At 37.7% G+C, this 15,492-nt stretch overlaps 1 protein-coding gene across 1 annotated transcript in view; it reads left to right on the forward strand.

Annotated features, from left to right (window-relative positions):
- Positions 1-15,492, forward strand: part of LOC132008180 (RING finger protein 24) — a 104,626-nt gene that overhangs the window by 81,722 nt on the left and 7,412 nt on the right. Inside the window, exons 3-4 of the mRNA XM_059386603.1 lie at positions 328-370; positions 2,728-2,769. Of these exons, the coding sequence (XP_059242586.1) occupies positions 328-370; positions 2,728-2,769 (85 nt within the window). The remainder of the gene's footprint in view (positions 1-327; positions 371-2,727; positions 2,770-15,492) is intronic.

Genomic DNA, 15,492 nt, shown 5'->3' on the forward strand with positions numbered 1-15,492 from the left:
AAGTGATACAATAAATATTATTAGAACAAATGGACTGTTATCCAATATAAGTAAAATTGAGCCTTCTTCATTAAAGTGTATATTGTGCTAAGATGTGTTTTAATGAGATTTCACTTGAATTTAACATTTGGATAACAACATTTTATGGTTCTTTGGCTACTTTCTCATAACATGGTAACAGATATGACATTTGCGTGTTTTTCAGGACAAAGATTTGGGATTTTAAACCATAAATTATTTGAATTAATATCAAAAATCTGTTTAAGATCTTTATCAAATTGTTCTATTAAAAACCTTACCATCGCATTGCTCATTTCTGTCTTTTAGGCTAAGACATCAAGCACACAAAGAATTTTATGCCTACAAACAGGTAAGAAATTTACTTCAGATTGGCCTTGATTTTTTTTTTTTTTTTTTTTTTTGGTACCAAAAAATAAGAATTTCAGTTTCCACTCCTAGTTTAGCTGGGACTGGATTTACTTTTGTTCATTTTAGCATTTCACTTCCAGACTGCAGTACAAAAATAGATCAACTTCACTTTAAGTAATTTCTTTCAGATTATTTGAAGTTCAGATAATACAATAATATAACGGGAACTTTAGCCAACACTGCTAAAGGGAAATGCTGTGGTTTATAATCCTTGAAGTCACTGTTAATCTAGTGGAGTTAAGAGATTCCATTAAATGAATTTTTTACCTCTTCCATTAGCAGACGTATCCGTTCCTCAGAGGTGAACAGTTGCATTATAGTGATCTCATCTCCTCCTTCTCATGTCACACAACCAGAAGTCTAAATACTTGGGTCACTGCTGTTAATCCCTACCCTTTGTACTTTCATTCCTTTATTGATTTGTTCTTTGAGGGAATAAACTTAGCTTTTCTTGATGGCCAAGTAAAATTTGTTTTTTCTTCTATGTGTCATCTATTAATATTCTACCATTGACACCAAACAGTAGGCCTAGGTGCTCCTTAATTTTGTTTTGGTCCAAAGTGTGAAATTATTTTTATTGTCCTTAGTTTTTTTTGCTTTCTGGTTTTAGGATACTTTTGTTTTGTTTTGTTTTTTGTTTGTTTTTGTGGAGTGGTAGGGTAAGCTTTAGTTTGCTTGGGCCTTTAACCTTGCTAACACTGATGCTGCAGGACCATGTCACCATTTTAGGATTATGTATCTCTTTGTCCATCTTTTGTTTATGACTCTAGAAAATCTGAGCTCCTTGTCGAGTTCCCTAGAATGTCCACACTGATGTTCATAGGTAACCCAGTGCTCTTCTGCATAGGTCTCATGTGAGATTCAGAGTTGAATGTTCTACTTTTCTAAATTAATGAATCCTTTCGTCTCAATATTATTATAAAATTTTTTCAGTATTATCATAAATTTGACAACCTATAGGATATTTGTATGTAAGCTAATTAGAAAGTAAAATTGGCCTTAGTGGTCATTTAACAAGTAAAATTGACTGATAGAATTAATAGAGTAACAGGAGAGACAGTAAAGTGGTCTCTAAAACATACTGAATTAGAAATTTAGTATATCCCCGCATAGCTGATGGTAGCTTTAGGTTGTGATTTCTGAAAATGTGATTTTCCCTGAAAACGATTTTTGGTTCAAGAATGTAAGATACTCAAAACTGGGAGATTTTCCCCCAAATTTCACTTGCCTATTTTTTCACTTTAAGATAGCATATAATCCTAATAATCTGTTTATTCTCCAAAATTTTCTATTTTTTTTTATTTTTTAAGGATATTATTTTTTTAAGAAGTCACTATACCCAATGTGGGGCTTGAATTCACAACCCCAAGATCAAGAGTCACATGCTCTACCAACAACCAGTCAGGAACCCCTGGAAATTTTCTTTTTAAATAGTGATCTGCTGCCCTCTTGCCACTTGTCATTTTTTTTAAACTGGTATCCAATCACCATAAAATCAGGTTAGGGATAGCACCTGGGTGAATTTTAAGTTCATTTACATGACTTTGGGCCGAGCTAAAATTTTCTGAGGATAATGATGTATAAAAGTAAGCAAAACTTGGAAATTAAGCTTGATTGGATTTTTTAATCTTTTATAAAATAATAATCAGTTCCATCAGTTAATACTGTGTTTTAGTGAATCACGAGAGTCAACTCCATTTATTTTCCTCCTAAGTTAGCACTTGGTCCAGATGAGCATGTATTTATGTCTTTTCCTGAAATTTAATCTATACTCAAGGGGATTTTAAAATTGCTTTTCAGGAGAACATTGCATTGCTGCTCAAGTTAAAAATTTTGCTAACAGCCCGAATGGACTAAGACAGGGATGTATCAGAATTTGTTTCTGCCTCTGCTTAGAAAGTCATCTTTTTCTTCTGGGGGCAGGCTGGAGTGATGGTGGTTCTAGCACCTGTTTGAGGAAAGCAAATGGCCTGTTTGATACTGTCACTCTACCACCACCACATGAAGTCACTGACAACTGTCAACAGGCTTCCTACAGCAGCCTTGTATTAACATGAGGGTTCACTGTAACGTTTTGATTATAATAGATAAACCACCTAAGAATTCTGTTAAAAAAAAATTTTTTTTTGCTAAAAAAATTATGGCTAAAATGTTCTGTCTCAGTAAAAGAGGTTTTCTCCAATATTGTACAGAAGGAGAAATGAGCTACATATACAAAAGAAAAATATGTTTGAGTAAAATGAGAAATTTTTTAAATTATAGATTTAAATGGGCATAACATATTTTCTTATCTTACAGGTTATATTAAAAGAGAAAGTAAAAGAACTGAATTTACATGAGGTAAGTTGCCTATAAGTATTTTAATCTTTTCTCAAGCTGTTATCTAATAGAAATAATATGCTGTGGTATGCTTAACCATCTTTATTTTCAGAAGTTAACAAAAGTTAAGCTTATCTTGATCTGCTTAATAGAATATTTGAGGGTGAGGTCACATAAAAATCAATCATGAGATGACTTTAAGAGAGAAGATTAATTAATTGTGAGAAGATTTTTAATAGAGATGGTGGTGTCATAAGATTTCATAGCAGTAGGAATGCTCTGTGCTATCCCTGATATGAGGAGGTAGGTATAAATTAGTTTTTCTACTCAAGATGAATTGGCACTAATTTCATTCTTGAAAATGTTCCTAGTAATCCCTTCAAATAAACAGCACAAAAGAGGCAATGATTACTTCATGGGGGTGGGAGTTTGGGGAGGTGAGGCAAGAGGATACAATAGAGAAGAATTTAAGGGGAGATATGATTCCTTGGGATTAGCTGCATGGTTGGTTCCCAGGTGTTCATTATGCTACCACGCTTTGTAACGTGAATACAAAAGTGTGTGTGTATCCTGCTGTAAACCTTCAGGCACATCGCCTATAATAATTCTTTTTCATTTTACTCCTTAGGTCATCTCTTACTACAGTATTTCAGAATTTTTAATTTTAGGGCCCTTTTCTCTTCCTTCCTTTCCAAGTTTTTGTTTTTTGTTTTTCTTTCAAAGATTTTATTTATTTATTTGACAGAGAGAGATCATAAGTAGGCATAGAGGCAGACAGAGAGAGAGAGAGGAGGAAGCAGGCTCCCTGCTGAGCAGAGAGCCCGATGCGGGACTCGATCCCAGGACCCTGAGATCATGACCTGAGCCGAAGACAGTGGCTTAACCCACTGAGCCACCCAGGCGCCCCTTTCCAAGTTTTTGAATTGGTTTGTAAAACAAGGACTTGGAAAGCTGAACATTATATCTGTCTTATGTAATCTAATTGTGGGACAATCATTACTAGTCTCTTCAAAGAGAGTTGATTTGAAAATTATTTGAATAATAATAAAATAATGATTTAGGGGTGCCTGGGTGGCTCAGTCAGTTAAGTGTCTGCCTTTGGCTCAGGTCATGATCTCAGGGTCCTGAGATCAAGCCTGCTTCTCCCTCTCCCTCTGCCTACTACTCCCCCTTCTTGTGCGCTCTCTCCCTTTATCAAATAAGTGAATAAGATCTCTGGGAAAAAAAAAAAAGAATGATTTATATTATTGTCAAACACTTTGCAAATGTCTTCTGCTCCTTTGCTCTTTTTGCATATTTTTTTATCAAAGAGTTGCTGTATTACAGCATTTTAGACCTAACCTTGGATTAAACCCAAAGCATCAATTACTGTTTGATTTTTTAATTAATTAATTTGTTTATTTAATTATTTATTTATTTTTACTGTTTGATTTTTAAATTTTCCAGAATTAACATGAATAGAAGATGATCTCTTTTCTATTTGAGGTCTCTTTGAGGACCATAAATGTAAAGGTTATATTCTGACACATTTTACCAGTATTAAACAACCAGGTTCCTCAGGAGCAGAAATCTTCCTCATTGGTGTGACCCACTAGATTAGAATGAGTCTTTATCTTGAATGAGGACATTGCATCGCATCACTATGCATTGGAATTAGTATCCCATTTGCACCCACCCATTCCAGTTTCTCCAAGACTGACCAGCTACTCATCCCTTCTCCCCATTATTTGGGGAGAAGTATGCAGAGGGTGCTGTGTGTTGAAACTGGTAGCTAGGATAACCTAACCTTGCTCTACAGCTTGTTTCTAGAAGCAATCAGGCATTTTTTGCAATTCATTTGGTCCTTTCAAGTTACATTTCTTGGTGATGAAACTATTTTGTCAGACTTTTGTGTTGTGTATGTGTGCATTCCTGTACCCTAATTATACAGTGGTAAGAGTTGGTCCTGTGTTAGCATGTGGAATTTCAATATGGATACTGTTACTAGTGAATAATTACAATAGTGAAATATCAAAGACAAGCTAAATGTCCGTCAGTGGTGAGTAAGTAAGTAAAACATGATATACTGGAAGATTATCCAAAAGAGAGGGAGGGAAGGAAGGAAACCTGTTAGAGTACAATGAGGGTACTATAAAGGAGGCAAAATTAAGGACTGAACTCTACCCGTAAATGTGTCAACTGGGACAGATCTCTAGTGGGATCCAAAACAAAGCAAGTCACAAAGTGATATAAATGTTTATTTGACATATAAACTGAACTAAATACCATATTGTTCATGGATATATATGCATACTACAAGGTGTTTTATTGGATTTGAGGATGACACATAGTTACATGGAGGAAGAGAAGAGAAAAAAGATTAGGGGAAGTTGGTCAAAAAAGATGTTAGTTTTATATGTAATAGTTCTTAAGGAAGGAAAATAGGTTAATATGTTACTTTTTAAATAATTTTAGAGTTGGGGCACCTGGGTGGCTCAGTTGGTTAGGTGTCCAGCTCTTAGTTTTGGCTCAGGTCATGCATGGTATTAGGGTTGTGCGATCGAGCCCCAAGTCAGGCTCTGCATTGGGTGTGGAGCATCTTTGGGATTCTCTCTCTCCCTCTTCTCTCCCTCTCTGAAATAATAATAATTTTAGAGTTACTGGATACATAAAACATGTCAATGCTGTACTAAACTAGAGAAATGCAAATAAACATAAAATACTAATTTCTGCTCTTAAGCAGTTAACAGTCTGCTAGAGGGGACTATAAATGAGAAAGTCACACTGAAGTATGCAGTGGGTGCTGTGTGTTATCTGGAATATATGCTGAGAAGTTCTTGGAGGTACTGGTGTAGCACAGACAGCTTCTCCTTGGCTTTTGCTCCCCTAAGGGAGACTTCCTGGGACCTTGTAGACTGGGATGCCCAGGTACCACCACCACCCCAGCTTCTTAGACAGTTGGCTCTATAGCTATGACTATATCATTTTTGCTTAATTTTTCCTACCAGTATAGGAGTCAAACAACACTTACACTAACTGAAGCTAAGGAGATACATGTACATAATCAAAACACGAGAATATATTGTCCTTCTGTGAAGAAAATGTCCTCTCAGTACCCATAGTCTTTCCTATTTTTGTTTATTTCTCCATCTTTTCATAGAGACACAGATATACAGAAGGGGATCTGAGAGAAACAACAAACTGTCATGCAAGTGGGTTAATATATGGCATCTAATAAAGTCTTGGTATCAAAAACAGAAGGGTGATATGACACACTGGGACATGTAAGTCCTGTTAAAGGAGTTGCCAGCACTCAGCTCTAGCTGATTGTTGCAATGTGGAAATAAAGGCTAGTTGTTGCTAGATCTGGGGTTCTTCAAGAGAAGCCTGATGAGAGGCTTGGCATTAGTTTATGATCTGCCCCTGTTTGCACTTAGTCTTTGATTTGTTCACCACAGTGTCCCCAGCTCTAGTTTGGTGAGTGGTAGCTTTCTCCATTAAATTTCCTTTGTCAAAAATCAAATGGTCATATTTTGTGACTATTTCTGGATTCTCCATTCTGTTCCTTTGATTTATACACTCATCCCTTCTCCAATACCACAGTTTTAATGTACCTTTACTATAGCTTGATAAATCTTAAAATCAGGCAGTATGATCCTCCAACTTTATTCTTTTCCAAAACTGTTTTAGCTAGTCTAATTCCTCACTCTTCCACATAAATTGAGGCATCAGCTAGTCTATATCTACAAAAAAGAAGAAATCCTGCTGGGATTTTTGATTAGTACTGTATTAAGTCTATAAACCAGGGGAAAATTGGCATCTTTACCATGAGTCTTCTAATCTATAAACATATTATGTCTTTCTACCTATTTATTTATTTATATAAGGCTCTGTTGTTAGCCGAATACACATTTAGGATTTTTAGGATTGTGTCTTCTTGGTGAATTGATACTTATATTGAAATTATAATACCCTCTTCATCTCTGGTAGTTTTCTTTGCTTTGAAATCTATGCCTAGTATTAATATAGCACCTCTAGCTGGGGTGTCTGGGCAGCTCAGTCAGTTAAGTATCCAACTCTTAGTTTTAGCTCAGGTCTTGATCTCATGGGTGGTGAGATCAAGCCCTGCATCAGGCTCCGCACTCAGTGGAGAGTCTGCTTGAAGATCCTCTCCCCCATTTGTGCTCACAAGCTCGCTCTTTCTCTCTCTCTCTCTAATAAATAAAAAGAATTAACTCCTTTTTTAAAAAAAAAATGTAGCACCTCTAGCTTTCTTTTGATTGTTTGCATAGCATGTCTTTTTCCATCTTTTTATTTTCAGTCTACCTATATAATTATACTTGAAGTGAGTTTTCTTATAGATAGCATAAGTTTGGGTTATGGTCTTTTTTTCTTTTTTTTTCCTTTAACCCACTCTGCCAATCTTTGTTTTAATTGGTATGTTTAGACCATTTACATTAGAGGCAATTATTGATGTTTGGAATTAGGTCTAATATTGTATTCTTTGTCTTCTGCTTTTCCCTCTCTTTGTCATTCCTTTTCCTTATTCCTGCCTTCTTAGGGGTATTGAACATTTTTAGCAGTCCATTTTAGTAATTCACTTTTCTTTTTTTAAACATTTTTTTCACTTATTCAAGAGAGCACAAGAGAGAGCATGAGCGGGGGTAGGGGCAAAGGGAGAGAGAGAAGCAGTCTCCTCACCAAGTAGGAAGCCCAATGCAGGGCTCAGTCCCAGGACCACAGAACCACGACCTGAGCCAAAGGCAATTGCTTAACCAACTGAGTGACCCAGACACCCCTAGTAATCCATTTTTAGTATCTATTATGATTTTGACTTAATATTTTAGTGGAGTATAAAATAAATAATTAGAATCAACGTTTTAGCACTTCAGTTGGAATGTAGAAACCTTCCATCATATAGATCCCTTTATCTTTTTCCCTTTATGCAATAGCTATCATATTACATCTATATGCATTGAAAATCCCATCAGACAGTGTTGTATTTTTTTACTTAAAACTGTCAAATGTATTTTAAAGAATTCAGGAGAGGAAGAATAGTGATAAATATTTATTATTTCTGTTGTTCTTCATTCCTAATATTCCAGTTTCCTTCTTAATTCCATTTTCCTTCTATCTGATGATCTTCCTTTAGCATTTCTTTTAGAGCAGATCTGCTGGCTGTGAATTCTACTAGTTGGCCTTCATCTGAGAATGTCTATATTTCACCTTCATTCCTAAAGGATATTTTTATTTGGTATAGAACTCTGGGTTGACACGTATTTTCTTTCAGCACTTTTTTTTTTTTTTTTAAGATTTTATTTACTCATTAGAGAACAAGACAGCACAAGCAGGGAGTGGAGAGAGAGGGGGAAGCAGACTCCCCACTGATCAGGGAGTGCAGTGCAGGGCTTGATCCCAGGACCCCAGGATCATGAGCTGAGCCATAGGCAGGCGCTTAACTGAGCCAGCCAGGCACCATCTTTCAGCACTTTTAAAATGTGCCGCTTCCTTCTGGCCTTTATGATTTCCAGTGAGAAATTCATAGTTATTCAAATCCTTAATCCTCTATCAGTAATATGTCCTTTTTCTCCAGCTGCTTTCAAGATTTTTTTCTTTGTCTAGTTTTCAGCAATTAATTATGATATATGTGAGCATGGATTTCTTTGGATTTATCCTGTTTGGGGTTTAGTCAGCTTTCATAAATATGTAGGTTTGTCTTTCACCAAGGTTGGTAAATTTTCAGCCAATCATCCAGATTTTGTTTCTGCATTGTACTTTTTCTGTCCTGCCACCACATCAGAGGTGGCCTCCTCCACCCGTTGTGGCCGTATGAACAGAATACACATAGCCTTGTAGAACCCTGAGTTTACATTCACAGTACAGTGGTAGAGCCATCCACGTAGCTTCCGGATTTGAATTAGCCCATCCCCTGTTCCATCACATATTTCCTGTATCTACAGAAGGGTAGGAGACCCTGTTCCCCTCTGCATCTCAGCAGCAGCTGGGATCCTAGCTGCACAAGGACTAGGAAGAGCTATCTTTAGGTCAGTTTTCCCAAGTCAGGTAGGGAGTGGGTGAAGAGTGGTATAACAGACATGCTGTGGCTCTGCTCTGCCCTGCTTTCCACAAGAAGAGACTACAAAAAGGTTGGACCCATTGGAGTTGCCCCCTATAGAAAGAACATCTTTTCCTTCTTCTCCTCCCTCCCCATGGGTTCATCCCCTTCCCTCTGCTCCAGTGAGGAAGTGGCTCTGGCAGTGCAGATTTTGTCACAACCTTTTGTTATGTAAGAGGAGATTGAAACCTTTTCAATCTTTCTAGAACTATTGATAAGTCTTCTTATAAATCACTTTTAAATTAGTGTACAAACTTTGCTTTTAAATTAGTATACAAATATTTGGAGCCCAATTGAGGTTTGTCCCAAGTTTGTTTGGATTGTAAAAACAGAAAAAAAAACCTACAAAAGTCGAAAGCATGTATAAGGAACTGACAGGATACAGGACCCTAAAGATTGAGTGGGTAGAATATAGTCCACCAGTTTGACCAAGGAACAGTGATCCTATGGGAGAGAAGGTCATAAGTCAATGAGGCATGTATAGTAATGGACCAAGGATGTGAACAAATGAGGGCCATGGAAGGGACTGCCTACTATATTTCAGTTTGGAACAGGAAAGTTGGATCTTTCCTGAATAGCACAACCATCTCTAGGTTCTTTTGTAGCTTTCAAAGATTCCAACTTTAAATGATACTTCTGAACTAGAAATGCTACCTTTGCAGAAGATGTGATATCCTCATAACCATTCAAGGAATGTATAATGATAATGAGTGCCCACCATAGAATCTATTTAAAAGAAAACCATTTTGGCTGAATCACCTGAGCTGTATAATTTTTTGGGTGTGACATTGTCTTCCCCACATGACTCTCTATTCCCCAGCTTCTGGCAGGGCTGACATTATCATAGGATGCATTCTTTGACTTCAGAAAATGAAAAGTGATAAGGAACCTTTCCTCTCTCATTCTGTCAGGTCCTAATGTCAAGACCAGATGAAGGCATCACAAAAAAAAAGAACTCCAAACCAATATCCCATATGTATATGAGGTGAAAAAATCCTCAACAAAATACTAGCAAACCAAATCTACCAGCATATAAAAAGGATTATGTATTGTAACCAAGTGGAATTTATCCCAGGAATACAAGGTTGGTTCGACAAAGGAAAATCAGTCAATATTAACAGATAAAGGGAGGGAAAACCCCACATGATCACTTCAATAGATGCAGAAAAAGCATTTGATAAAATTTAACATTCTTTCATGATAAAAACACTCAACAAACTAGGAATAGAAGGGAACTTCCTCAACTTGATAAAGGGCATCTATGAAAAACACAGAGCTAACATCCTAATGGTGAAAGGCTGACCGCTTTTCCCCTAAGGTCAGAATAAGACAAGGATGCCTGCTCTTACCCCTTTAATTCAATATTGTACTGCAGGGTCTAGCCAGAGCAGTTAGGCAAGAAAAAGTAATAAAAGGTATCCAGATTAGAAAGGAAGAAGTAAAACTGTATTTGCAGATGACATGGATTTATAAAAACTGAAAATTCTAAAGAATCCACCAAAAATCATGAGTGCAACAGATGTCCAGGATACAAGATCAATATACAAAAACCAGCTGTATTTCTATGCATTGGCAATGAATAATTCAAAAGTGAAATTAAGAAAACTATTCCATTTATAACAGCATCAAAAAGATTAAGGTAACTGGGAATAAATTTAATAAAGAAGCTCAGACTTCTACACTAAAAACTACAAAATATCCTTGAAGGATATCTGGGACGCCTGGGTGGCTCAGTCAGCTAAATGTCTGCCTTCGGCTTGGGTCATGATCCCAGAGTCCTGGGACAGAGTCCCACATCAGGCCTCTTACACAGCAGGAAGCCTGCTTCTCCCTCTGCCCGCTGCTCCTCCTGCTTGCGCACGTGTGTGCATGCTCTATCTCTCTCTCTGACAAATAAATAAATGAAATCCTCAAAAAAAAAAAAAAAATCCTTGAAGGATATTAAGGAAAATCTATGTAAGTGGAAAGACCTACTGTGTTCATGGTTTTGAAGACCTACTATTGATAGGATGGCAATATTCCCCATAATATTTACAGAATCAACACTATCCCTATCAAAATCATAGCTGTCTTTTTTGGGGGGCGGGAAGAAATTGACAAGCAGACTTGAAAATTCATGTGGAAATGCAAGGAACCTAGAATATCCAAAAAACAATCTTGAAAAAGAACAGAGTTGGAGGATTCACACCTCCCAGTTTTGGAACTTAAAGCTTCAATATTTAAGACAGTGTGATACTAGCAGTTGGAAAAACATGCAGATCAACAGAACAGAATTGAGAGTTCAAGTTCAAAAACAAACTTACACATTTATGGTCAATTGATTTTTTTTTTTTTTTTTTTTTTTTTTTTTTTTTTTTTTTTTTACAGAGATCACAAGTAGGCAGAGAGAAGGGGTGGGGGAGAAGCAGACTGCCTGCTGAGCAGAGAGCCCGATTCCGGGCTCGATCCCAGGACCCTGGGATCATGACCTGAGCTGAAGGCAGAGGCTTTAACCCACTGAACACCCAGGTGCCCCTGTCAATTGATTTTCAATAAGTGTGTCAAGGCAATCCAATAGGAAAAGAATAGTTGATTCAATAAATAGTGCTGTGGTAACTAGATGACCAAATTATATGCAAAAGAATGAAGTTGGAAACCTGCTTCACACCATATACAAAAATTATCTAAAAAATGGACCATGGGCGCCTGGGTGGCTCAGTGGGTTAAGCCGCTGCCTTCGGCTAAGGTCATGATCTCGGGGTCCTGGGATCGAGTCCCGCATCAGGCTCTCTGCTCAGCAGGAGCCTGCTTCCTCCTCTCTCTCTCTCTGCCTGCCTCTCTGCCTACTCGTGATCTCTCTGTCAAATAAATAAATAAAATCTTTAAAAAAAAAAAATGGACCAAAGACCTAAATGTAACAACTGAAATTATAAAACTCTTAGAAATAAGCATAGAATCACATTTTGTGACTTTGGGTTCAATAACCCAAATAGTTTCTTAAATATGACACCTAAAGCACAAGCAACCAAAGGGGAAAAAAAAAAAAAAAACATAAATTGAACTTCATCAAAATTTAAAAACCTCGTACTTCAAATAACATTATCAAGAAAGTAAAAAGACAACCCACAGGGAGAAAAGATTTGCAGATCTTATATCTGTTAAGAGTCTAGTATCCACAATATATAAAAAACTGTTATAACTCAATAATAAAAAGCCTACAAAATTAAAAAAAAAAACTGTAAATATTTTATATCAGTCCTTTCATCCTAGCAAGTCTTCTGCAGAACAGAATCTTTTTAGTTTGATGAAGTCCAGTTTATTGATTTTTTTTCCTTTGGTTGTTTATGCTTTAGGGATGATATAATGCTTTTGATGCCTATGCATGTCCAATTACTCCAGTACCATTTGTTGAAAAAGTTGTCCTGTCATTGAAATGTTTTTGCTTCTTTGTCAAAATCAGTTGGCTATCTGATAAGGGATTTTTATCTAGAAAATTTATAAATAAATTGTACATGTCAATAATAAAAAGAAAAATAACGCTACTAAAAAAAAATGGGGCAAAGACATTTCTCCAAAGAAGATATGTAACAGACCAATAAGCACAAAATCATTAGTCAAAAAATGCACATCAAAACCACAATGAGATACCACTTCATACCACCTAGGATAGCTATAATCAAAAAGACAATAATAATAACCTGATGATAAGGAGAAATTGGACCCTTCATACACAGCTGGTGGGAATATGAAATTATGTAGCCACTCTGGAAAACAGTTTAGTAATTTCTCAGAAAGTTAAATACAGGGACGCCTGGGTGGTTCAGTTGGTTAAGCAACTGCCTTCAGCTTTGGTAGTGATCCCAGGGTTCTGGGATTGAGCCCCATGTCAGGCTCCCTGTTGAGTAGAGAGCCTGCTTCTCCCTCTCCACCCTGTTCATGCTCTTTTGCTATCTCTCTCTCTCAAATAAATAAAATCTTTAAAAAAAAAAAAAGTTAGAATTACCATAACAATTACTCCTAGATAAATACCCAGAGAATTGAAAAGTCAATTACGAAACACCTGGGTGGCCCAGTTGGTTAAGCCGCTGCCTTCAGTTTAGGTCATGATCCCAAGGTCCTGGGATCCAGTCCTACATCAGGCTCCTCGATTTGCAGGGAGCCTGCTTCTCTCTCTGCCTCTGTCTGCCACTCTGCCTACTTGTGTTCTCTCTCTCTCTCTCTGACAAAAAAATAAATAAATAAAATCTTTAAAAATAAAAAATTTTAAAAACTCAATTACTTGTCTGGTTTGTTGTTGTGGGGTTTTTTTAAGATTTTGTTTTTAAAAAATTTTTATTTATTTATTTAAGAGAGAGAGAGAGATCACAAGTAGGCAGAAAGGCCGGCAGATAGAGAGCGGGAAGCAGGCTCCCCATTGAGCAGAGAGCGCAGTGCGGGGCTCGATCCCAGGACTCTGAGATCATGACCTGAGCTGAAGGCAGAGGTTTAACCCACTGAGCCACCCAAGCACCCCCTTTTTTAAAAATTTATTTTTTTGTCAGAGAGAGTGTGTGTGTGTCCGCAAGCACAAGCAGAAGGAGCAGCAGGCAGAGGGAGAAACAGACTCCCCATAGGAGGGAGCCCAATGTGAGACTCCATCCCAGGGCACTGGGATCATGATCTGAGCTAAAGGCAAACACTTGACAGACCTGGCCACCGAGGCGTCCTTCAGTTATTTGTTCAGAGCAACATTATTCTCAATAGCCAAAAGGTAGAAATAATCCAAGCTGCTGTCAACATATGAATGGGTAAACAAATATGGTATATCCATAATACTATTTAGCCATAAAAGTGAATAAACGTGGATGAACTTTGAAGGCATTGTGCTAAGTAAAAGAAGGCAGACAAAAAATACCACATATTGTAAGATACCATTTCATGATTCCATTTCATTCTGGAAATGACCAGAATAGACAAATCCATCCAGACAGAAAGCTGATTAGTGGTTGCCAGGGACTGGGAAGAAGGGGGAATAAGGGAGTGACTGCTTATGGATGTGTGCTTTGGGGGCAGGGAATGAAATGTCCTGGAATTGGGTAGTGATGATGGTTGCACAATTCTGTGAATATATTAAAAACTGCTGAATTGTATACTTTAAAGTGGTGAATATTAATGTGAATTACATCTCCATTTTTAAAAAGGTTTGGGAAGTTACACTGGAGAAGCAATCTTGTTGAAATACTGGGAAGTAAAGCTGATTTGCAAAATATGATCTGTAAAGTTATAAAATTAGTTTGGCACTTCATGAAACTTTTGAGAAGTCAGATCTGAGGCTTTTCTCTTTGTGACTACCCTTGGCTTCTAGTCACCTATGGCACTTAACATGTCAGAATTTATCTTTCTTTTTTTTTTTTCTGGGTGACTATGGTTTCAGAATTTGTTTAAAAATATAATAGCACATTATAACCATCAGTCATAACTCTGTTTTAAAAATGCTACAAATCTAATCTTGGATCCTAGAAAAATAAGCAAATTAAAATGAGTGGCTTACCAACTTCTTGCCCTTTGGTAAGATCAGCATTGAATCTTCAGAAGCAGAGCCAGTAGTCCTAACCCTCTTTACCTCCTGTGCTGGGAGGGAAGCTTCGTGTTTAAAGGCAGAAGGGCCTGTTCATATAGTCTGTGAGGTGGGAACATCATCCCCCTTTACAGGTGGAAAGCTAAAGCCCAAAAAGATGGCCCCAAAGGCTGGAAGTGCTAGTTTCTCACTTTTCCTCATAGCTTATTCTCAGCCTTCCTCCAGAAGTGCGCCTGGCATGAAATTTAAATGAAAATAAAATGTAAATGAAATTTAAATGTAAATAAAAACCACTAGTATTGATAGACTGCCTGCCTTACTTCCTCCTCAGCCCTGCCCCTTGTCTGAACTGATGACAGTGGGGCAAGTAGTGTCCCCAGTTTACAGATGAAGAAACAGAGCTTGAGAGGCATCATGATGGCTGAGGTCCCACATCTAGTGGGTATTTGAGCCAAGGCTATCTGTCCTGGCTTCTCCCATGCTGTCTTCACAGTAATGCTGAACCTAAGACAGTTATTCATTTTCCTCCTCCTCTTGTGAAGATCCTATCTGCTGTGTACACGACCCCCCCCCCCCCGAGAGCTCCCCCAAAGAAGGGTGTTGGAAACCAACATTAAGAGCACTGACCACAGGGCACGAAGAGCCATGTGTCCTGCCACATAACTTAAGAAGACTGGGTTACATATTACAGGTGAATGAAGATACAGGCAACAGGGGGTCATGTCGATGGGATGGACAAGAAATAGTGGTGGTTGAACCAGGATCCCTGGAGGTGGACAGGGAAGCAAGCAGGGAGGAGTTCAACCTTTGGGCAGGAGACAAGTAGTACAGCAAGACATCTGTGCAGTGGACCTGGATCCCCAGCCAGGCATGGTTACCCAACAAGGTGGTCACTCTGAGCCTGTTTTCTCATCTGTAAAGTGGGTATATACAATGATACTTGATGTCCCTGGGTGCTAGAATGTGCCCAAATAGTAGTGGTTAGAACCCAGCATCTGGCTGTGAAGGAGGTGGTCTTTTTCCATGCAGTAGAGCCTGGCCACCTGTCAGAGGATGATCCTCTCTACAGCTCCATCTGTATATTTTCATAAGTTTAACTTTAGTGACTCTTGAA

Source organism: Mustela nigripes, unplaced genomic scaffold (genome assembly GCF_022355385.1).
Source record: "Mustela nigripes isolate SB6536 unplaced genomic scaffold, MUSNIG.SB6536 HiC_scaffold_75, whole genome shotgun sequence".
NCBI lineage: Eukaryota > Metazoa > Chordata > Mammalia > Carnivora > Mustelidae > Mustela > Mustela nigripes.